Source organism: Squalius cephalus, assembly GCF_949319135.1.
Source record: "Squalius cephalus genome assembly, chromosome: 5".
Taxonomy (NCBI): Eukaryota; Metazoa; Chordata; class Actinopteri; order Cypriniformes; family Leuciscidae; genus Squalius; species Squalius cephalus.
In genome coordinates this window covers 50398937-50424879 of record NC_137126.1, presented here as the reverse complement: position 1 = coordinate 50424879, position 25943 = coordinate 50398937, and the positions used below count along the sequence as shown (strand labels likewise).

At 39.1% G+C, this 25943-nt stretch overlaps 2 protein-coding genes across 2 annotated transcripts in view; both read left to right on the top strand.

Annotated features, from left to right (window-relative positions):
* The first annotated feature begins 380 nt into the window (after positions 1-380).
* Positions 381-13208, top strand: LOC307159009 (homeobox protein goosecoid-2). Its single transcript, XM_079872087.1, has 3 exons — positions 381-665; positions 7188-7399; positions 12096-13208. The coding sequence occupies exons 1-3, from the start codon at positions 431-433 to the stop codon at positions 12189-12191; spliced, it is 543 nt and encodes a 180-aa protein (XP_079728213.1). The 5' UTR covers positions 381-430; the 3' UTR covers positions 12192-13208.
* A 49-nt stretch (positions 13209-13257) lies between these two features.
* The window catches only part of ythdc2 (YTH domain containing 2), a 48440-nt gene continuing 35754 nt past the window's right edge, over positions 13258-25943 (top strand). The window contains exons 1-9 of the mRNA XM_079871535.1: positions 13258-13409; positions 14349-14499; positions 15427-15517; positions 15869-16065; positions 17018-17211; positions 19048-19214; positions 20340-20442; positions 23777-23933; positions 24649-24756. Of these exons, the coding sequence (XP_079727661.1) occupies positions 14358-14499; positions 15427-15517; positions 15869-16065; positions 17018-17211; positions 19048-19214; positions 20340-20442; positions 23777-23933; positions 24649-24756 (1159 nt within the window). The 5' untranslated portion in view covers positions 13258-13409; positions 14349-14357. The remainder of the gene's footprint in view (positions 13410-14348; positions 14500-15426; positions 15518-15868; positions 16066-17017; positions 17212-19047; positions 19215-20339; positions 20443-23776; positions 23934-24648; positions 24757-25943) is intronic.

Below are 25943 nucleotides of genomic sequence, written 5' to 3'. Positions count from 1 at the left end.
TATAAATCAAAGCCTACAGAAGCATCACGGTTCCCCCAAACACTCTTTAAGCGAATAAAGGCCCGGTCAGTGAATGCTGGGATCTGGGAGGGTTAAACAGGTTTGACACGCAGCAAATCTCATGCAAATACCGGATCCGAAGCTGATCCTCGGGGAGAATCGCAGCACATTTATCTTTCAGCGCAACAATGAGGATTTCCGGCTCTCGTACGTCTCATTTGATACAGTGAAATCAGATTTGTCCTCAGTAAAGCCAGATTACCTGAATCTCCTGCGCTCTCTAACACCTTCACAAAACTGCCCAGATTAGCTGGGATTTTTCACACACTTTATACTTTTTTCCCGCTCGGCTGTATAGAAGGATTAGGTTTTGTCTCCTTGCTTTTAATCTATTTGGTAAATGGGGGTTTGACAGCGACCCGGCTCTTATATGAGTGTGTTCTCCTCGGTCTGGGTCCAGAAGAGCCAGAGGAACGTGTTCATGGACACGAAGCGCTTCTCGTTCAGCATCGACAGCATTCTGAGCGCTGGCTTGGAGAACCGAGACCAGATCTTGGAAAGCCCTCATGTTTCGGGATCCTGTGAGGAGAAACTGGCCTCGGGATCCTCAGGGAATCAGGAGACTCACGGATGCTTCTGTTCTCACTGTGGAGAGATCATTCACCGTAAGACATGCTTTCTTTCCTCGCTGCAATCCCAAGATTAATATCTCACGGCTTTCTTCAAGACTTCTCGCAGGAGATGCACGATCCTTAAGGAAAAACTCCAGGGTCTCTCAAAAATGTCTTAGGAAAAATGTTTTGCATGACAGGAACACTTTACTATAAGGTTCATTAGTTAACATGAAATGAGAATCAGCATTTATTAATCTTAATATTAATTTTAACATTTACAAGGCTTTCTTCTTTGACTTCCTTGTCCTTGAATCCTTGAGGAAAAACTCCAGGATCTCATGCGCGTCTCTCAAAAATGTATTCGTATAATGTTTTGCATGACAGCCACTTTTCACTGTGATACGGCATAGAACATATAAATCATATAAATATGCATGAAGGAAATGATAACACTTGATAATGAACATGAAAGACTGTTTTTTGTTGTATTATATGTATTATATTTTTTCAATTGTGTGATAAATTTGTGGTGTAAATCACATTTATTTTGTGTCTTTGAGTTTGAATCAATATTTTAAATGATTTTTATATTTTTCATTTTGTTAAAGTTTTTGTAACTTTGTTGTCATTTATATTTTTGTATTTTAAAAAAAACATCTGAGTTTTTTGTATTTTTTTCAGTTAACATTTATTTTATTTCAAGTAGCAATTTTTTTATTTTAATGTTTTAGTTAACTATAATAACTCTTGGTAACACTTTATTTTAAGGTGACGTAGTTGCACGTTACTATATGTACTTACTATAGTATTAACAGTAAATTATGCATAATTACAAGTGAATAACCCTAAACCAAACCATATCTCATACATAATTCGTTAAATTTACTCAGTGCTTATTTGATGTAACTACGTCACCTTAAAGAGTGACATAACCCTCGTTTGTTTCTGATGAAAACAGTGTTCTGATGCTTTGATTCTGGGGTGTAATATGTTGATTCTGGGGTGTAATATGTTGATTCTGGGGTGTAATATGTCCAGACGTGTTGATTCTGAGGTGTAATATGTTGATTCTGGGGTGTAATATGTCCAGACGTGTTGATTCTGGGGTGTAATATGTTGATTCTGGGGTGTAATATGTCCAGACGTGTTGATTCTGGGGTGTAATATGTTGATTTTGGGGTGTAATATGTCCAGACGTGTTGATTCTGGGGTGTAATATGTTGATTCTGGGGTGTAATATGTCCAGACGTGTTGATTCTGGGGTGTAATATGTTGATTCTGGGGTGTAATATGTTGATTCTGGGGTGTAATATGTCCAGACGTGTTGATTCTGGGGTGTAATATGTTGATTCTGGGGTGTAATATGTCCAGACGTGTTGATTCTGGGGTGTAATATGTCCAGACGTGTTGATTCTGGGGTGTAATATGTTGATTCTGGGGTGTAATATGTCCAGACGTGTTGATTCTGGGGTGTAATATGTCCAGACGTGTTGATTCTGGGGTGTAATATGTTGATTCTGGGGTGTAATATGTCCAGACGTGTTGATTCTGGGGTGTAATATGTTGATTTTGGGGTGTAATATGTCCAGACGTGTTGATTCTGGGGTGTAATATGTTGATTCTGGGGTGTAATATGTCCAGACGTGTTGATTCTGGGGTGTAATATGTTGATTCTGGGGTGTAATATGTTGATTCTGGGGTGTAATATGTCCAGACGTGTTGATTCTGGGGTGTAATATGTTGATTCTGGGGTGTAATATGTCCAGACGTGTTGATTCTGGGGTGTAATATGTCCAGACGTGTTGATTCTGGGGTGTAATATGTTGATTCTGGGGTGTAATATGTCCAGACGTGTTGATTCTGGGGTGTAATATGTCCAGACGTGTTGATTCTGGGGTGTAATATGTTGATTCTGGGGTGTAATATGTCCAGACGTGTTGATTCTGGGGTGTAATATGTCCAGACGTGTTGATTCTGGGGTATAATATGTCCAGACGTGTTGATTCTGGGGTGAAATATGTTGATTCTGGGGTGTAATATGTTGATTCTGGGGTGTAATATGTCCAGATGTGTTGATTCTGGGGTGTAATATGTTGATTTTGGGGTGTAATATGTCCAGACGTGTTGATTTTGGGGTGTAATATGTTGATTTTGGGGTGTAATATGTCCAGACGTGTTGATTCTGGGGTGTAATATGTCCAGACGTGTTGATTCTGGGGTGTAATATGTTGATTTTGGGGTGTAATATGTCCAGACGTGTTGATTCTGAGGTGTAATATGTTGATTCTGGGGTGTAATATGTCCAGACGTGTTGATTCTGGGGTGTAATATGTTGATTCTGGGGTGTAATATGTCCAGACGTGTTGATTCTGGGGTGTAATATGTTGATTTTGGGGTGTAATATGTCCAGACGTGTTGATTCTGGGGTGTAATATGTTGATTCTGGGGTGTAATATGTCCAGACGTGTTGATTCTGGGGTGTAATATGTTGATTCTGGGGTGTAATATGTTGATTCTGGGGTGTAATATGTCCAGACGTGTTGATTCTGGGGTGTAATATGTTGATTCTGGGGTGTAATATGTCCAGACGTGTTGATTCTGGGGTGTAATATGTCCAGACGTGTTGATTCTGGGGTGTAATATGTTGATTCTGGGGTGTAATATGTCCAGACGTGTTGATTCTGGGGTGTAATATGTCCAGACGTGTTGATTCTGGGGTGTAATATGTTGATTCTGGGGTGTAATATGTCCAGACGTGTTGATTCTGGGGTGTAATATGTTGATTTTGGGGTGTAATATGTCCAGACGTGTTGATTCTGGGGTGTAATATGTTGATTCTGGGGTGTAATATGTCCAGACGTGTTGATTCTGGGGTGTAATATGTTGATTCTGGGGTGTAATATGTTGATTCTGGGGTGTAATATGTCCAGACGTGTTGATTCTGGGGTGTAATATGTTGATTCTGGGGTGTAATATGTCCAGACGTGTTGATTCTGGGGTGTAATATGTCCAGACGTGTTGATTCTGGGGTGTAATATGTTGATTCTGGGGTGTAATATGTCCAGACGTGTTGATTCTGGGGTGTAATATGTCCAGACGTGTTGATTCTGGGGTGTAATATGTTGATTCTGGGGTGTAATATGTCCAGACGTGTTGATTCTGGGGTGTAATATGTCCAGACGTGTTGATTCTGGGGTATAATATGTCCAGACGTGTTGATTCTGGGGTGAAATATGTTGATTCTGGGGTGTAATATGTTGATTCTGGGGTGTAATATGTCCAGATGTGTTGATTCTGGGGTGTAATATGTTGATTTTGGGGTGTAATATGTCCAGACGTGTTGATTTTGGGGTGTAATATGTTGATTTTGGGGTGTAATATGTCCAGACGTGTTGATTCTGGGGTGTAATATGTCCAGACGTGTTGATTCTGGGGTGTAATATGTTGATTCTGGGGTGTAATATGTTGATTCTGGGGTGTAATATGTCCAGACGTGTTGATTCTGGGGTGTAATATGTTGATTCCGGGGTGTAATATGTTGATTTTGCGGTGTAATATGTCCAGACGTGTTGATTCTGGGGTGTAATATGTTGATTCTGGGGTGTAATATGTTGATTCTGGGGTGTAATATGTCCAGACGTGTTGATTCTGGGGTGAAATATGTTGATTCTGGGGTGTAATATGTTGATTCTGGGGTGTAATATGTCCAGACGTGTTGATTCTGGGGTGTAATATGTTGATTCTGGGGTGTAATATGTCCAGACGTGTTGATTCTGGGGTGTAATATGTTGATTCTGGGGTGTAATATGTTGATTCTGGGGTGTAATATGTCCAGACGTGTTGATTCTGGGGTGTAATATGTTGATTCTGGGGTGTAATATGTCCAGACGTGTTGATTCTGGGGTGTAATATGTCCAGACGTGTTGATTCTGGGGTGTAATATGTTGATTCTGGGGTGTAATATGTCCAGACGTGTTGATTCTGGGGTGTAATATGTCCAGACGTGTTGATTCTGGGGTGTAATATGTTGATTCTGGGGTGTAATATGTCCAGACGTGTTGATTCTGGGGTGTAATATGTCCAGACGTGTTGATTCTGGGGTATAATATGTCCAGACGTGTTGATTCTGGGGTGAAATATGTTGATTCTGGGGTGTAATATGTTGATTCTGGGGTGTAATATGTCCAGATGTGTTGATTCTGGGGTGTAATATGTTGATTTTGGGGTGTAATATGTCCAGACGTGTTGATTTTGGGGTGTAATATGTTGATTTTGGGGTGTAATATGTCCAGACGTGTTGATTCTGGGGTGTAATATGTCCAGACGTGTTGATTCTGGGGTGTAATATGTTGATTCTGGGGTGTAATATGTTGATTCTGGGGTGTAATATGTCCAGACGTGTTGATTCTGGGGTGTAATATGTTGATTCCGGGGTGTAATATGTTGATTTTGCGGTGTAATATGTCCAGACGTGTTGATTCTGGGGTGTAATATGTTGATTCTGGGGTGTAATATGTTGATTCTGGGGTGTAATATGTCCAGACGTGTTGATTCTGGGGTGTAATATGTTGATTCCGGGGTGTAATATGTTGATTTTGCGGTGTAATATGTCCAGACGTGTTGATTCTGGGGTGTAATATGTTGATTCTGGGGTGTAATATGTTGATTCTGGGGTGTAATATGTCCAGACGTGTTGATTCTGGGGTGTAATATGTTGATTCTGGGGTGTAATATGTTGATTTTGCGGTGTAATATGTCCAGACGTGTTGATTCTGGGGTGTAATATGTTGATTTTGGGGTGTAATATGTTGATTTTGGGGTGTAATATGTCCAGACGTGTTGATTTTGGGGTGTAATATGTTGATTCTGGGGTGTAATATGTTGATTTTGGGGTGTAATATGTCCAGACGTGTTGATTCTGGGGTGTAATATGTTGATTCTGGGGTGTAATATGTTGATTCTGGGGTGTAATATGTCCAGACGTGTTGATTCTGGGGTGTAATATGTTGATTCTGGGGTGTAATATGTCCAGACGTGTTGATTCTGGGGTGTAATATGTCCAGACGTGTTGATTCTGGGGTATAATATGTTGATTCTGGGGTGTAATATGTTGATTCTGGGGTGTAATATGTTGATTCTGGGGTGTAATATGTCCAGACGTGTTGATTCTGGGGTGTAATATGTTGATTCTGGGGTGTAATATGTCCAGACGTGTTGATTCTGGGGTATAATATGTTGATTCTGGGGTGTAATATGTTGATTCTGGGGTGTAATATGTCCAGACGTGTTGATTCTGGGGTGTAATGTGTCCAGACGTGTTGATTCTGGGGTATAATATGTTGATTCTGGGGTGTAATATGTTGATTCTGGGGTGTAATACGTCCAGACGTGTTGATTCTGGGGTGTAATGTGTCCAGACGTGTGTTTTCTGGGGTGTAATGTGTCCAGACGAGTGTTTTCTGGGGTGTAATGTGTCCAGACGTGTGTTTTCTGGGGTGTAATGTGTCCAGACGTGTGTTTTCTGGGGTGTAATGTGTCCAGACATGTGTTTTCTGGGGTGTAATGTGTCCAGACGTGTGTTTTCTGGGGTGTAATGTGTAATGTGTCCAGACGTGTGTTTTCTGGGGTGTAATGTGTCCAGACGTGTGTTTTCTGGGGTGTAATGTGTCCAGACGTGTTGATTCTGGGGTGTAATGTGTCCAGACGTGTGTTTTCTGGGGTGTAATGTGTCCAGACGTGTGTTTTCTGGGGTGTAATGTGTCCAGACGTGTGTTTTCTGGGGTGTAATGTGTCCAGACGTGTTGATTCTGGGGTGTAATGTGTCCAGACGTGTGTTTTCTGGGGTGTAATGTGTCCAGACGTGTGTTTTCTGGGGTGTAATGTGTCCAGACGTGTGTTTTCTGGGGTGTAATGTGTCCAGACGTGTTGATTCTGGGGTGTAATGTGTCCAGACGTGTGTTTTCTGGGGTGTAATGTGTCCAGACGAGTGTTTTCTGGGGTGTAATGTGTCCAGACGTGTGTTTTCTGGGGTGTAATGTGTCCAGACGTGTTGATTCTGGGGTTTAATGTGTCCAGACGTGTGTTTTCTGGGGTGTAATGTGTCCAGACGAGTGTTTTCTGGGGTGTAATGTGTCCAGACGTGTGTTTTCTGGGGTGTAATGTGTCCAGACGTGTGTTTTCTGGGGTGTAATGTGTCCAGACGTGTTGATTCTGGGGTGTAATGTGTCCAGACGTGTTGATTCTGGGGTGTAATATGTTGATTTTGGGGTGTAATATGTTGATTCTGGGGTGTAATGTGTCCAGACGAGTGTTTTCTGGGGTGTAATGTGTCCAGACGTGTGTTTTCTGGGGTGTAATGTGTCCAGACGTGTGTTTTCTGGGGTGTAATGTGTCCAGACGTGTTGATTCTGGGGTGTAATGTGTCCAGACGTGTGTTTTCTGGGGTGTAATGTGTCCAGACGTGTTGATTCTGGGGTGTAATGTGTCCAGACGTGTTGATTCTGGGGTGTAATGTGTCCAGACGTGTGTTTTCTGGGGTGTAATGTGTCCAGACGTGTGTTTTCTGTGCTGTAGTTTGGGGTCCGAGGATGTTCGCCGACCCGGCTCCTGCTGCAGAATCGTCCAGCTTCGCTCACGTTCAGAGGAGGGTTCGGCGGCACCGCACGATCTTCACCGAGGAACAGCTGGAGGCTCTGGAGGATCTGTTCCGGCAGAACCAGTATCCCGACATCAACACCCGAGAGGATCTGGCCCAGCGCACACACCTGCGCGAGGAGAGAGTCGAGGTCATCCACAGCCATTCATACGCCATCTTTCACCCTTAAACTCACAGCTTACAAAAGTATGCTCTTGCTCCTATTAAAGGGATAGTTCACCCAAAAATGAAAATTAGCCCATGATTTACTCTCCCTCAAGACATACTAGGTGCATATGACATTCTTCATTCAGACGAATACAATCAGAGTTATATTAAAAAAATGTCCTGGCTCTATCAAGCTTTATAATGGCAATGAATGGTTGTTTCTGTTTTGAAGTCCATAAAAGTGCATCTATCCATCATAAAAGTGCATCTGTCCATCATAAAAGTGCATCTGTCCATCATAAAAGTGCATCTATCATCATAAAAGTACATCTATCCATCATAAAAGTGCATCTATCCATCATAAAAGTGCATCTAACCATCAAAAAAGTGCATCTATCATCATAAAAGTGCATCTATCCATCAATAAAGTACATCTATCCATCATAAAAGTACATCTGTCCATCATAAAAGTGCATCTGTCCATCATAAAAGTGCATCTGTCCATCATAAAGTGCATCTGTCCATCATAAAAGTGCATCTATCATCATAAAAGTACATCTATCCATCATAAAAGTGCATCTATCCATGATAAAAGTGCATCTATCCGTCATAAAAGTGCATCTATCCATCATAAAAGTGCATCTGTCCATCATAAAAGTGCATCTATCCATCAATAAAGTACATCTATCCATCATAAAAGTGCATCTATCCATCATAAAAGTGCATCTGTCCATCATAAAAGTGCATCTGTCCATCATAAAGTGCATCTGTCCATCATAAAACTGCATCTATCATCATAAAAGTACATCTATCCATCATAAAAGTGCATCTATCCGTCATAAAAGTGCATCTATCCATCATAAAAGTGCATCTGTCCATCATAAAAGTGCATCTATCCATCAATAAAGTACATCTATCCATCATAAAAGTACATCTATCCATCATAAAAGTGCATCTGTCCATCATAAAAGTGCATCTGTCCATCATAAAGTGCATCTGTCCATCATAAAACTGCGTCTATCATCATAAAAGTGCATCTATGCATCATAAAAGTACATCTGTCCATCATAAAAGTGCATCTGTCCATCATAAAAGTGCATCTATCATCATAAAAGTACATCTATCCATCATAAAAGTGCATCTATCCATGATAAAAGTGCATCTATCCGTCATAAAAGTGCATCTATCCATCATAAAAGTGCATCTGTCCATCATAAAAGTGCATCTATCCATCAATAAAGTACATCTATCATCATAAAAGTACATCTATCCATCATAAAAGTGCATCTATCCATGATAAAAGTGCATCTATCCGTCATAAAAGTGCATCTATCCATCATAAAGTGCATCTGTCCATCATAAAACTGCATCTATCATCATAAAAGTGCATCTATCCATCATAAAAGTACATCTGTCCATCATAAAGTGCATCTGTCCATCATAAAAGTGCATCTATCATCATAAAAGTACATCTATCCATCATAAAAGTGCATCTATCCATGATAAAAGTGCATCTATCCGTCATAAAAGTGCATCTATCCATCATAAAAGTGCATCTGTCCATCATAAAAGTGCATCTATCCATCAATAAAGTACATCTATCCATCATAAAAGTGCATCTGTCCACCATAAAGTGCATCTGTCCATCATAAAAGTGCATCTATCATCATAAAAGTACATCTATCCATCATAAAAGTGCATCTATCCATCATAAAAGTGCATCTGTCCATCATAAAAGTGCATCTATCCATCATAAAAGTGCATCTGTCCATCATAAAAGTGCATCTATCCATCATAAAAGTGCATCTATCCATCATAAAAGTGCATCTATCCATCATAAAAGTGCATCTGTCCATCATAAAGTGCATCTGTCCATCATAAAACTGCATCTATCATCATAAAAGTACATCTATCCATCATAAAAGTGCATCTATCCATCATAAAAGTGCATCTATCCATCATAAAAGTGCATCTATCCATCATAAAAGTACATCTATCCATCATAAAAGTGCATCTATCCATCATAAAAGTACATCTGTCCATCATAAAAGTGCATCTGTCCATCATAAAAGTGCATCTGTCCATCATAAAGTGCATCTGTCCATCATAAAAGTGCATCTATCATCATAAAAGTACATCTATCCATCATAAAAGTGCATCTATCCATGATAAAAGTGCATCTATCCGTCATAAAAGTGCATCTATCCATCATAAAAGTGCATCTGTCCATCATAAAAGTGCATCTATCCATCAATAAAGTACATCTATCCATCATAAAAGTGCATCTGTCCATCATAAAAGTGCATCTGTCCATCATAAAGTGCATCTGTCCATCATAAAAGTGCATCTATCATCATAAAAGTGCATCTATCCATCATAAAAGTGCATCTATCCATCATAAAAGTGCATCTGTCCATCATAAAAGTGCATCTGTCCATCATAAAAGTGCATCTATCCATCATAAAAGTGCATCTGTCCATCATAAAAGTGCATCTGTCCATCATAAAAGTGCATCTATCCATCATAAAAGTGCATCTATCCATCATAAAAGTGCATCTATCATCATAAAAGTGCATCTGTCTTAAAGTGCATCTGTCCATCATAAAAGTAGATCTGTCCATCATAAAAGTGGATGTGTCCATTATAAAAGTAGATCTGTCCACCATAAAAGTAGATCTGTCCACCATAAAAGTAGATCTATCCATCATAAAAGTGCATCTGTCCATCATAAAAGTGCATCTGTCCATCATAAAAGTGCATCTATCCATCATAAAAGTGCATCTGTCCATCATAAAAGTGCATCTATCCATCATAAAAGTGCATCTATCCATCATAAAAGTGCATCTATCCATCATAAAAGTGCATCTATCATCATAAAAGTGCATCTGTCTTAAAGTGCATCTGTCCATCATAAAAGTAGATCTGTCCACCATAAAAGTAGATCTGTCCACCATAAAAGTAGATCTGTCCATCATAAAAGTAGATCTGTCCATCATAAAAGTGGATGTGTCCATTATAAAAGTAGATCTGTCCACCATAAAAGTAGATCTATCCATCATAAAAGTAGATCTGTCCATCATAAAAGTAGATCTGTCCATCATAAAAGTAGATCTGTCCATTATAAAAGTAGATCTGTCCATCATAAAAGTGGATGTGTCCATTATAAAAGTAGATCTGTCCACCATAAAAGTAGATCTGTCCATCATAAAAGTAGATCTGTCCATTATAAAAGTAGATCTGTCCATCATAAAAGTGGATGTGTCCATTATAAAAGTAGATCTGTCCATCATAAAAGTAGATCTGTCCATTATAAAAGTAGATCTGTCCATTATAAAAGTAGATCTGTCCATCATAAAAGTAGATCTGTCCATTATAAAAGTAGATCTGTCCACCATAAAAGTAGATCTATCCATCATAAAAGTAGATCTGTCCATCATAAAAGTAGATCTGTCCATCATAAAAGTAGATCTGTCCATTATAAAAGTAGATCTGTCCATCATAAAAGTGGATGTGTCCATTATAAAAGTAGATCTGTCCACCATAAAAGTAGATCTGTCCATCATAAAAGTAGATCTGTCCATCATAAAAGTAGATCTGTCCATCATAAAAGTGGATGTGTCCATTATAAAAGTAGATCTGTCCACCATAAAAGTAGATCTATCCATCATAAAAGTAGATCTGTCCATCATAAAAGTAGATCTGTCCATCATAAAAGTAGATCTGTCCACCATAAAAGTGGATGTGTCCATCATAAAAGTGGATGTGTCCATTATAAAAGTAGATCTGTCCATCATAAAAGTAGATCTGTCCATCATAAAAGTGGATGTGTCCATTATAAAAGTAGATCTGTCCACCATAAAAGTAGATCTATCCATCATAAAAGTAGATCTGTCCATCATAAAAGTAGATCTGTCCACCATAAAAGTAGATCTGTCCATTATAAAAGTAGATCTGTCCATCATAAAAGTAGATCTGTCCATCATAAAAGTAGATCTGTCCATCATAAAAGTGCATCTATCCATCATAAAAGTGCATCTGTCCATCATAAAAGTGCATCTATCCATCATAAAAGTGCATCTATCCATCATAAAAGTGCATCTGTCATCATAAAAGTAGATCTGTCCACCATAAAAGTGCATCTATCCATCATAAAAGTAGATCTATCCATCATAAAAGTAGATCTGTCCATCATAAAAGTAGATCTGTCCATCATAAAAGTGCATCTATCCATTATAAAAGTAGATCTATCATCATAAAAGTAGATCTGTCCATCATAAAAGTAGATCTGTCCATCATAAAAGTAGATCTGTCCATAGGTGCCGATATGCCGGTGGGTGACTGGTGCACACACTCATAGAGTGAAGTAAATCCGCGTGTGAGTTGAGAGATTTGTGCTCGCGCATTACTTGGATGCGCTCTCTACATTTGTCACTAAAATAACGCCACAGAAGCGGCCTCAAATAAACTATAAAAAGATGAAGATAATCATGTCTGAAAGATGCAATCGATTTTTTATTGGTTAAAATCAATGGAGAATATCTCGTAGTTTTCCGTGGGTGATCTGGGCCGACACTATGAGGCTGTCTGGGAACATTAGCACAACGTTCTGAGAACATATTTTTGACTTGTGCAAACCTGACTAATGCTGGAAGTCTCTAATAACTGTGTGATTGTTTTAGGTGTGGTTTAAGAACCGAAGGGCGAAATGGAGACGACAGAAGCGGCTTCCCTTCAGCCTTCCGGACGACTGGAAAACTGTCCTTCACAGCGACTGACGCGGACATCATGACTCCAGTCTCCTGAACACCAGAAGAGCTGGAACCCTCCATTTATCAGTCAATCATCTGTTGACAGACATTACAAAAACATAGGGTTTCCCATTCATATAGTCCCCCTGTGGTGTAAATCCAGCTTTTAATGTAGTTTATGTGTCTATGTGGTGTTTTTAATCTGCTTTAAGACAAACCATGTGTAAGTTCATAAGTCGACAGCATTGCTGAGTATTTCCTCCTTAAAACTGCAGTGAACCAAAGACAGTCTCAAAAACACGCTTTGAAATCGCTGGTGTTTCTGACGTCACAAACTACCTTGTAACCAATCAGATCAACGTGTGATCGTCAACCAGTGGATCTCTGAGCTGAGTGAGTGAGTGGAGGCGGGGCTCATTTGCATATTCATAGAACCGCGAATACTAAATTAGGCGAGGGTGTCGAGTTACATTCAAGATATTTTAAGGCATGAAGGAAAAAAAAGAAAAAAAAATCATTTAAATATGTCATTTTGTTGATCAAAGATGAGTTTTAAGGGATATAATTATTAACTAAATGGGGACTTTAAATAATTGAACATCATTTTTTTTAAATCATGTTTTATATTAATTTTCAAACAAATGATCTTGCCATGCATTATAAAGCTACAGTTATTCTAAAAATAAAACCTAATGTGTCTCTGTCACAGACCTATAATCAATTAAAGAATCAACATTAAACATGTAAGGCAGCAACACAATGTTTTATCATTAATAAACATCATGGTTGAGTTGAGAATGTTTGCGGGATATCGTGACATTTTTAATGTAGGCTATAAAAACATCTCTTATTCTGGACAACTTCATAGCCTACTTTACCTACGAGAAAATATGTAAATTGATCAAGAATATCTTGAAACACGGGTATGTAAAAAATGAAAAAATCTGTTATATGTATCATTCACCTCTGTTTGATGTTAAATGTCTGTTTATTTCTTTGAAAGTTAATAAACATTTTTTTTTAATAAACTCCGCTGATCTCCGCACAACATGTTGCTGCAGTGACGTCAGAGGAATGAGATGTAGATCTGTTGCGCATGCGCAGACGCAGCACAGTCCCAGTTTCGATTCTGCTCTACAGAACCAACTAATCCAAACACACCAGTGACTGACAGCTGAATCAAACCTTCTGGACTCTTAAAGCTTTCTGCTTTCACACTGTGTTCTCCTCAGAGGCTCAAAACACGTAAGATGTGCTGATTTTATTATTATTGTGCGGTGAATAAACAGTGAAGTGATGCTAGCGACGCTCGTGAAGCTCAATGAATGGACAGAATTCATATAAACACAATATTAACCAGCATTTGAGTTAAAACACTGTATTCTCTTGCTTTCTGTGCTATTTGAGCAGGTGTCAGTGTGTTGGTGATGGTGTTTTAGTGTTAAATAAGTCAGTTTAGCTGTAGCTGCTAACGCACTCCGAGTTTACATGGGAGTTTTTTGGATTGGAAACATCTTTACAATTAATTTGTATGGTATTATATTTATATCTTCTGTTTGCTTGTACAAACTGTTTTTACTGGGATGAAGAATTAAATAAATAATGATACACAACAAAACTAACTAAACGAAATACAGTATTTTTATATTATAATAAATTATTGCAGTGATACATTTATGCATCCAGCATCATTTTCAAACTGTGGAAAAGTTTAGAGGAAAAAGTGTGTAAAATATAAAATAAATAACAAAAAATAAATAAATAAACAAATAAACGTGTGTGTATATAAATAGGCTATATTATATTAAAATAAATGTCATAACTAACAAAAATAAGATTAAAATAAATAAATAAATAAATGAGTAATTAAACTTATAAAACTTAACAGAAACTAAATATTTTCCAAATTAGCCTATATTTAAAACACATTTAGAATATTAATTTCTTAGAATTGGGTCTTTAATAAGATTATAAACGATTGAAAACCCCTGATTTTAGCAGACGCTTTCATCCAAAGACGAGGAGAGATTCACCTTAAAGAGGCAATAAACACGAGATTAAGAAGTCAGTCTTCTTCACTTAGTAATCTCAGTAATAAAAGCAGAATGTGAATATGTAATATTTATTGGCGTGTAGTCACTGAGAGAATAATCCATAACTTTGGCTTTCTGTTCTTGCATGTAGGGAGAAGAAATGTCCCGTAAATCAGGCCTGAACGCGTCGAAGCAGACGACCTCTCTGAAAGCTAAAGGACTCAAAGACATCAGGATTGATGAAGAGGTCAAGATCGCCGTGAACATCGCGCTGGAGAGGTTCCAGTACAGCGACGACAAAGGTTTGAGTTCGTTTGGCTAAAACAAGCTCTAAAATTACGCTGAAAACCCTTTACCTAAATTGGTGGTTCCATACAAAGTTGCTAGTAAATCTCTGGGTATACTATGCTATTGGCAAATATGGGATTCAATCTTTTTGTCAACTTGTTTTCTTTCGATTAGCACAGGTTTTGTGTTTACATTTCTTGAGGCGATTAAGCTTAACTTTTTTTTACTCAAAAAGTGCAAAAACACCAAGTGAAGGTTATAGAGGAGTTTGGTCGAGTGAGGACGCCATATTTCCTAAAAATATGACCAAGTGGAAGCAAGTACATAATGAATAGAAGAGGGCCCAAGACAGAACCCTGAGGAACACCGGTGGTGACTGTAGATCGGAAATGTTTAAGTTGAACGACCAGAGATATGTAATGAATTATTATTATTATTATATGACAGTAATCCCAACGGAAAGCTAACCTGTCAATGAGTCATTATGCGAGATGGTATCAAAGGTCAATCATTTCATCCCATAAAACTCATTTTTGATCACCAATGACTTGTCTTCATGCCTTAAAATATCTTGAATGTAACTCGACACCCTTGCCTCATTTAGTATGTGTGGTTCTATGAATATGCAAATGAGCCCCGCCTCCACTCACTCACTCAGCTCAGAGATCCACTGGTTGACGATCACACGTTGATCTGATTGGTTACAAGGTAGTTTGTGACGTCAGAAACACCAGCGATTTCAAAGCGTGTTTTTGAGACTGTCTTTGGTTCACTGCAGTTTTAAGGAGGAAATACTCAGCAATGCTGTCGACTTATGAACTTACACATGCTTTGTCTTAAAGCAGATTAAAAACACCACATAGACACATAAACTACATTAAAAGCTGGATTTACACCACGGGGGACTTTAACGTTTTAAAAATTGTTGTTTTGTCTCATAGAGCTGGATTTCCCTTCTTCATTGACCAACTCTGAGAGAGCGTTCGTTCATCGGCTTGCTCAGTCGCTGGGCTACGTCTCCAAAAGCAGAGGGTAAGTCGACTCGCATCTCAAACAAACTCATGCAGAACTGACATTTATGTGTTATTATTACACATGCAAGCTGGTGAACGAGCATTACTCCTAATGCTGGCAGACTTGATTACAAAGTTACTGATGATTACGACATCTCCTCTCTTCTCTGATGATGAGGGCGGGGCAACCTGTCACTCACATGAGATCAGCCAATAGCAAAACACAATCATCCAATCAACTCCCCTCAGACACAATCAAGCCCCGCCCACATTTGTTCTTGCCGTTTCACTCGGACATACACTGCCGTTCAAGAAGGACTTGACTTGAAGACTAGCACAACTTTGAGTCCTTCTGATCTGTTGTTTGCAGGAAAGGCTCGAGTCGATGTCTGACGGTGAGGAAGAAGGACGGCACGGAGTCGGCTCGGTCCATCATGACCTGTAGTCTCACACACAACTCCAAACACATGGTCCAGAACCTTCTGCAGAGGTTCCCCATCACCAGTAAAGAGCGCAGTGAGCTCCAGCCTCGCACCGAGAGAGCCGTCCTCGCCTCTCCCGACAGTGGTGAGTCTCACCCGGTTATTACAGCTTAAAGGGGTGGTTGATTCTGATTTGACTTGTCTAACTTTAGTTAGTGTGTAATGTTGCTGTTTGAGCATAAACAACATCTGCAAAGTTACGACGCTCAAAGTTCAGAGCAAAGGGAGAGATTTACTTTTACAGAAATCGCTTTTTAAGGACTACAACAAACGGCTGGTAGAGACTACACCACACTCCTCCCGGGTTAGTGACATCACCAACCCTAGAATTTACATAAACCCCGCCCCCGGAACACGATTTATAGATTATCATGACAGAATATGCTAATCAATGACTAGAAGATAACTCCACATCAGCTTCATAAATCCATCAACTAACCGTTCAGAAATGTCCTGTTGCTTCTACATGTTGTCACTTCTTCTTGAGTCTCTCCATCATTGTCTGACTCCGGTTTGAACATAAAAGGCTAAAAGTTTTTGAAATGTTCAGTGTGTGTGTGTGTGTGAGGTAAAAGGACACAAGCTCTTGTAGCTCCGCCCCCTGCGCCGGGAGCAGCAGCTCATTTGCATTTAAAGGGACACACACAAACGGCGTGTTTTTGCTCACCCTCAAAAAGTGACAACTTTAACATGCGATATATATCTGTGGGGTATGCCAGTGGGGTAAAAAAAATATTCTTAATTCAAATGGAAAACAAGATTATTTTTCTTACTCCATTGGCAGATAATTTTGCTTGTTTTAAGCAAAAACTCACTTAATTTTTTGTTTTGTTTTTTATCAGAAAACAAGATTGTCATTTTACTCCTCTAGTAAATGCATCTTGATTTAAGAATGTTTAGATATTTGGACTGGAAACAAGACAAAAATACTGAGTGAGAAAAGCATTTTTTTGCAGTGCATCAAAGCTGCATTTATTTGATCAGAAAACTCTCTCGTTTCCCTGATATGATCTTCTCCCGCTGGCTCTTTCCTCTAGACGGTAAAAGCAGGACCAGCGGGCGTCTCAGTCACGGGATTCCTCAGGTTCCTCACATCCGAGGCCCGTCTGAACTGGATTGTTTCCGGAGATCGTTGCCCGTTTATGCGCGTCAGGAGGAGCTGGTCCGAACCATCAGGGAGAACCAGGTGGTGCTGGTCCTGGGGGAGACCGGGTCCGGCAAAACCACACAGGTCAGGACTGTAAAACACTTCTGAGGCATCAGAACCCTGACGGCAGCAGTATATGTTGTTGTTCAGAGAAAAAAATGTTTTTTTTAGAATTTTTTTCTTCTTCATCGGAATGGTTCGAAACTTGGTAAAGGTTTTAGCTCTTGCTGTGTGAACACACACAATAATCATGGCCATGACTGGAACAGGTTTAATGGTCCTGATAACAATAGCCACACTTGAGCTCCTCGCGGTCAGAAATGACGCATTGGAAATGAATGAGACGAGTTTCCTCTAGTGGAAGCGTTTGGTACTGCAGCCGAACAACATCTCACTGAGAGACCAGCTTTGGCGATATCAGCCTCACATTTGAACACAACTTGTTTAGATTGTTTAGAAATACATATTTCATATAACAATTGAAAATAGTATTTTTGCGCATTTTTCATAACGATAAACGTAAAATTCTGTATCTTTTTTTAAGTTCACTTTTTAAAACTTTTTCACTTCAGCAATAATCTGCCGAGTGTCTTCTTTAAAAAGAGATCAAACTTCAGTCTGTCGCTCTAAAGCGTTCAAGATTTACCACAGTTTAAGTTGGACATTTAATTTTCAGGTCTATGCTCAAAAAGTGAATAAATGGATTATAAATATAGCATAAATATAATTTAGTACCATAAAAATATAAAATATAAAATAAAATACATTATCGAACTAAAATATAGTACATTAATTTCATTAAAAAATTTTAAAATCTGTAATTTTTGACCGACACGCGAAGAGCACCAGAGGGTTTAAAACTTAACCCTTTTACGACCGTATGGACATTTTTTGTCCTTTTCAGTTTTGTTTTTTTGATAATTGTGCCTGTGTTAATGCCAACTGCACACATTTTGGTGCATGTGTGTATTTTTATTGGAATTTTACTATTTCACCTCTATTTCCTTTAAAAAATCTATTTTGCACTAGTTACACAAAATAGTTCCTCTCAGGAGCAAAAAAGAGCAAGAGCAAAAATGTCCCCATTGAAACCCATTAAAACAGCAATTTTTAATCCCAGGGCCTTTTAACTATAAAATGATGAAGTCTTTGTTAATTAGGCTTTCATTCTGTTGGCAAAGCTTCAAAATGTACATCTGTACTATTTTTTTACCAGATGGGGCCATTTTCTCAGGTTTGGCCTATAAAGCAAATACTCAATTTATTCCTGTTTTCTGCTTATGCATATTATAAAGCCAATTAGATCAATTATGCAGCTATAATTGTGTGGGTCAGAGTGTGTGGATGTCAGAGTGTCATTTGTACGTGTATAATAAAAAATTGTGTGTGTGTGTGTGTGTGTGTGTGTGCTTGTAACTAATGGGGAAAATGTGGTCCTGCACCCAAACAAACTCTCACTGAAAGCTCATTTTTTGAGATATCAGCCTCAAATTTGGAACAAGACTTGTTTAGATTTATGTCTTTGATTTTCTAGCAGTTTTAAAGTTAAACATGTTTCATAAAACATTTTCATAAACTTAAACCTCCATCATTTTTTTTTTTTTCGGTTTCACTTTTTAAACTTTTTTTACTTCAACAATAATCTGCCAAGAGTCCTCTTTAAAATGAGACCAAACTTAACTCCCAAGCTTCAAATCTTTATGACAGTTTTTTAACCTCTGTGTAACTTTTTTTAATTAACGCACAAGAGTTAATACTGCAATAGCCAGCTTAGCTTCCGATGTTATTAATTTTCTCCAGCCTTTGCCAAACGTATTTAGTCAGCTAGAGTGTAAAATGTTCTGGATTAAACACTCTTTCAGGCCTTCACATGAGAATAAATCGGTCTGAGCTTGACCCGCTTCTGTGTTCCTCTCCCAGATCCCCCAGTTCCTCCTGGACGACTGCAGTGGGAATGGGATTCCCTGCCGGATCTTTTGCACTCAGCCCAGGAGATTAGCGACGATCGCGGTGGCGGAGCGTGTGGCGGCCGAGCGCGGCGAGAAGATCGGACAGACCGTCGGCTATCAGATACGCCTGGAGAGCAGGTGAACAACTACACAACACTACACAACATTGCTGTTTTTCCCAAACTATCCATCTAAGTTAGGAGGAGTGTGTCACAAATCGTACACTGCAAAAAATGCTTTTCTTACTTAGTATTTTTGTCTAAGTGTTTCCAGTCCAAATATCTAAACATTCTCAAATCAAGATGCATTTACTAGATGAGTAAAATGCCACATTATGTCTTGTTTTCTGGGGAAATAAATCAAAATGAAGTGAGTTGTTGCTTAAAACAAGCAAAATTATCTGCCAACGGGGTGAGAAAAATAATCTTGTTTCTGTTTGAATTAACATTATTTTTCTTACTCCATTGGCAGATAATTTTGCTTGTTTTAAGCAACAACTCTTTTCATTTTTATTAATTTCCCTAGAAAACAAGACATAATATCTAATATAATTTCACTCATCTAGTAAATGCTTCTTGATTTAAGAATGTTTCGATATTTTGACTGGAAACAAGACAAAAATACGCAACAATCGACGTACCACACAAGTCGTGTAATGTTACGTGACCATTCAGCATAGTTATAGGCATCTAAAGATTTATATGCCCTCAGTTTCTCTTTATGCTCTGTTACTGTACACACACACACACACACACACACACACACACACACACACACACACACACACACACACACACACACACAAGCTCTTGAAGCTCCGCCCCCTGTGCCGGGAGTAGCAGCTCATTTGCATTTAAAGGGACAAACACAAAAAAACGGTGAAACTCAAAAAGTGAAAGTTTTTTTCACTTTTTGAGAGCATAAAGCAAAATTAACAGAGCATAAAGAGAAACTGAGGGCGTATAAATCTTTAGATGCCTATAACTATGCTGAATGGTCACGTAACATCACACGACTTGTGTGGTACGTCGATTCTTGCACCCAACACAACAAGATGACATTTATGTACCAGAATCTGTGCTGGTTTGTATTACCCGCCTCCAGTTTTCCCTTTGTTTTGCCTCCAGCTAACGGCGTGACGTAATTGTGACGTCAGCACAAAAAGGGTCTATAGGCGAATTGTTTGAGTACAATGACCTGAATCGTCTCGCTCTAAATGACTGCAAATGTCCTGATGCATTCTGGGTATGTGCTTCTCCTCAGAGTTTCTCCTAAGACCCTGTTGACGTTCTGCACGAGTGGAGTTCTGCTAAGGACGCTAATGGCCGGAGACGACGCGATGTCTATGGTCACGCACGTCATTGTGGTGAGACTTTGAGAATTATTTTTATGTAATATAATTTCTTATTGTTTTCTCTTGGTTTTAGGTAAAAAAAACGTTTCACGCTTGAATTGTTTAAAGTAGAGCTGCATGGTATTAAAGAAAAATGCTATAACTCATTAAATAATTCGATATGTGATACGATAATGCTTAAAGTGTATAAAATAAACTTAAATTATCTTTAAAATATCTTAAAATTATATAACCTACATATGTGTTTCACATTCTTTTTGTGACAAGAAAACATCCCTAAACTTCTGAAAGTGAACATCAGTGTTTTACTGTATATAAGAAGTGTTATTTTAACATCAGTGGGGTTTAGGGGTCAGGTTATCCTACATTAGGGTTATTAAACAACACAAACTGAATAATCAAATGTCAAAATATAACACTGCTTAGTTTTCACTGTATGAATTACATAGATCCTGATTCTTATTAAAGCTACAAAAGTTGCAGCCAAGAGAGTGAGTGATTTTCTCTTTGTGTTTTCTAGTTATTGCAAGCCGTTGTGATATATACATTTGCGATATTTAGATAATTTCAATATATTGTGCAGCCCTAGTTTAAAGTTATAATGAAATGCTCACAAAATTTAAATTTTATTACAAGTATTCGATTCCTGACCTCAAGTATTCGATTCCCGACCTCAAGTATCCGATTCCCGATCTCAAGTATCCGATTCCCGACCTCAAGTATTCGATTCCCGACCTCAAGTATCCGATTCCCGACCTCAAGTATCCGATTCCCGATCTCAAGTATCCGATTCCCGACCTCAAGTATTCGATTCCCGACCTCAAGTATCCGATTCCCGACCTCAAGTATCCGATTCCCGATCTCAAGTATCCGATTCCCGACCTCAAGTATTCGATTCCTGACCTCAAGTATTCGATTCCCGACCTCAAGTATCCGATTCCCGATCTCAAGTATCCGATTCCCGACCTCAAGTATTCGATTCCCGACCTCAAGTATCCGATTCCCGACCTCAAGTATCCGATTCCGACCGATTCCTGACCTCAAGTATTCGATTCCCGACCTCAAGTATACGATTTCCGACCTCAAGTATACGATTCCCGACCTCAAGTATTCGATTCCCGACCTCAAGTATACGATTCCTGACCTCAAGTATTCGATTCCTGACCTCAAGTATTCGATTCCCGACCTCAAGTATCCGATTCCCGACCTCAAGTATCCGATTCCGACCGATTCCTGACCTCAAGTATTCGATTCCCGACCTCAAGTATACGATTTCCGACCTCAAGTATCCGATTCCCGACCTCAAGTATTCGATTCCCCGACCTCAAGTATTCGATTCCCGACCTCAAGTATACGATTCCTGACCTCAAGTATTCGATTCCTGACCTCAAGTATTCGATTCCCGACCTCAAGTATCCGATTCCCGACCTCAAGTATTCGATTCCCGACCTCAAGTATACGATTCCCGACCTCAAGTATCCGATTCCAACCGATTCCTGACCTCAAGTATTCGATTCCCGACCTCAAGAATACGATTTCCGACCTCAAGTATACGATTCCCGACCTCAAGTATTCGATTCCCGACCTCAAGTATTCGGTTCCTGACCTCAAGTATCCGATTCCCGACCTCAAGTATCCGATTCCCGATCTCAAGTATCCGATTCCGACCGATTCCCGACCTCAAGTATTCGATTCCTGACCTCAAGTATCCGATTCCCGACCTCAAGTATCCGATTCCCGACCTCAAGTATCCGATTCCTGACCTCAAGTATTCGATTCCCGACCTCAAGTATCCGATTCCTGACCTCAAGTATCCGATTCCTGACCTCAAGTATTCGATTCCCGATCTCAAGTATACGATTCCCGACCTCAAGTATTCGATTCCCGACCTCAAGTATCCGATTCCCGACCTCAAGTATCCGATTCCCGACCTCAAGTATCCGATTCCTGACCTCAAGTATCCGATTCCTGACCTCAAGTATTCGATTCCCGACCTCAAGTATCCGATTCCTGACCTCAAGTATCCGATTCCTGACCTCAAGTATTCGATTCCCGACCTCAAGTATACGATTTCCGACCTCAAGTATTCGATTCCCGACCTCAAGTATACGATTCCCGACCTCAAGTATTCGATTCCCGACCTCAAGTATTCGATTCCTGACCTCAAGTATACGATTCCTGACCTCAAGTATTCGATTCCTGACCTCAAGTATTCGATTCCCGACCTCAAGTATTCAATTCCCGACCTCAAGTATTCGATTCCCGACCTCAAGTATTCGATTCCCGACCTCAAGTATTCGATTCCCGGCCTCAAGTATTCGATTCCCGGCCTCAAGTATTCGATTCCTGACCTCAAGTATTCAATTCCCGACCTCAAGTATACGATTCCTGACCTCAAGTATTCGATTCCTGACCTCAAGTATTCGATTCCCGACCTCAAGTATTTGATTCCCGACCTCAAGTATTTAATTCCTGACCTCAAGTATTCGATTCCCGACCTCAAGTATCCGATTCCCGGCCTCAAGTATTCGATTCCTGACCTCAAGTATCCGATTCCTGACCTCAAGTATCCGATTCCCGACCTCAAGTATTCGATTCCCGACCTCAAGTATTCGATTCCCGACCTCAAGTATTCAATTCCTGACCTCAAGTATTCAATTCCTGACCTCAAGTATACGATTCCTGACCTCAAGTATTCGATTCCTGACCTCAAGTATTCGATTCCCGACCTCAAGTATCCGATTCCCGGCCTCAAGTATTCGATTCCTGACCTCAAGTATCCGATTCCTGACCTCAAGTATCCGATTCCCGACCTCAAGTATTCGATTCCCGACCTCAAGTATTCGATTCCCGACCTCAAGTATCCGATTCCCGGCCTCAAGTATTCGATTCCCGACCTCAAGTATTCGATTCCTGACCTCAAGTATTCGATTCCCGACCTCAAGTATTCGATTCCCGACCTCAAGTATTCGATTCCTGACCTCAAGTATTCAATTCCCGACCTCAAGTATTCGATTCCTGACCTCAAGTATTCGATTCCCGACCTCAAGTATCCGATTCCCGGCCTCAAGTATCCGATTCCTGACCTCAAGTATCCGATTCCCGACCTCAAGTATCCGATTCCCGACCTCAAGTATCCGATTCCCGACCTCAAGTATCCGATTCCCGACCTCAAGTATTCGATTCCCGGCCTCAAGTATTCGATTCCTGACCTCAAGTATCCGATTCCTGACCTCAAGTATTCGATTCCTGACCTCAAGTATCCGATTCCTGACCTCAAGTATACGATTCCCGACCTCAAGTATCCGATTCCCAACCCTAATCCTCATGATTTCTGCTCCTGTAGGACGAGGTGCACGAGCGAGACGGACTGACGGACTTCTTACTCACGAAGATGAAGGACATGCTTCAGAAGATGCCGTCGCTAAAGCTAATCCTGTCTAGCGCAGCGCTGGACGTCAGCCTGTTCATCAGATACTTCGGAGCGTGTCCCGTTATTCACAGTAGGAAACACATTCATGGGTTTATTCACGCTGGAAAAAATACACATACAGTCAAACCAGAGTTTATTCAGACACCATTTCTCACATTATCAGTTTATTCGCTATAGTTTAGAAACCGGTAATAAAATATGAGCAGAACTCAGTTGATATTTGACTGGTTTTGTCCGTCCTTCTGTTAGACTGTCTCACACACATGAATTATGTTGAATATCTGTCAGCTGTTAAATTTAACTACACTATTAGATAATACCAGTTTAGCTCAACCAATCACCAAGCAATGCTTCATTGTGTTCAGTCTGTGTGTAAAAAGAGCATTAGCAATTAAAGAAAACACACTTCAGCAAAACATGATCAGGTCAAAGTGTCCGAATAAATGTCACTGGTAGTCTCTGTATGAAGAATTATTGGGTATAATATCTCACAGTTTACTTTATTTTGCTCTCCTCACTTACATAAATGAACTATAGTGTCTTGATCACACTAGTAAAAAAAAAATTATATCTGGTGTCTAAATAATTTTTGGTTTGACTGTACAGTTCTATAAATTATTTATTTTAATACTTCCTTTAATGTGCATTTTAATTACACTTCTGTGCCACCTCAATTCAAATTAATAGCTTTAACTCTGATTGGAGCAGGGCCCTGATAAACACCAAACATGATGTTAGTGTGATAATGTGATGTTCTGAATAATAACGTTGAGTTTTCTTTGAAGTCGAAGGTTGTCCATACGAGGTCAAGCAACTCTTTCTGGAGGATATCCTGCGAACCACCGGATACACCAACAAAGACATGATCAAATACAAGAAGGAGGCGCAGAAAGGTGACGCTCAAATACAGCAGCGCTCAAACGCCTGAAAGAGTCTCTTCTGCTCAGCAAGGCTGCGTTTATTTGATCAAAAATACAGAAAAACAGTGAAATATTATTATAATGTAAATCATCTGTTTTCTATGTGAATATATAGTAAAGTGTAATTTATTCCTGTGAATTTTCAGCATCATTACTCCAGTCTTCAGTGTCACATGATCCTTCAGAAATCACTCTAATATGAGGATCTGATGATCAAGAAACATTTATGATTATTATCAGTGTTGAAAACAGTTCATATTTATGGAAACATTGATTCACTACCATTAAGAAATTTGGGGTCAGGAATTATTATTATTATTATTATTTAAGAAATTTATACTTTTATTCATCAAGGCGCATTAAATTGATCAAAAGTGACAGTAAAGACATTTATAATGTTACAAAAGATTCTATTTCAAATAAATGCTGTTCTTTTGAACTTTCTATTCATCAAAGAATCCTGAAAAATAAAATGTATCACAGTTTACACAGAAATATGAAGCTGTTTTCAACACTGATAATAATCATAAATGTTTCTTGAGCATCAGATCATCATATTAGAGTGATTTGTGAAGGATCATGTGACACTGAAGACTGGAGTAATGATGCTGAACATTCACATAAATTACACTTTACTATATATTCACATAGAAAACAGTTATTTTAAATTATAATAATATTTCACTGTGTTTCTGTATTTTTGATCAGATAAATGCAGCTTTGATGAGCACTTCTTTCAAAAACATGAGTTATTTCAAACCTTTGACCAGTAGTCTAAATGAACAGTCATAGTTAAATAATGCAGTTAAAGTCAAGTCACCTTTATTTATATAGAGCTTTAGACAATATATATATTGTTTCAGAGCAGCTTTACAGAGATAACAGGAAAATAATGCAACAAAGTTTGTTTCCAGAAGAAAATAGCGTCACAGTCCAGCTTAAGGAAGATCAGTGATGGTTCAGTTTTGTTGTAAAAAAGAAGTTATTAATTTTAGTTCATATATATATATATACAGCCGCTCTGGAGTAAACAGTGATGTCATCATCCAGCTCAGTTCAGTTCTCATATAATGCTGTCAATGCAGGAGATCAATAATATTGTAGAATATTAAATTTAATGTCTCCATCTAAGCAAGACAAAGGCGAAAAAGGCACAAAAA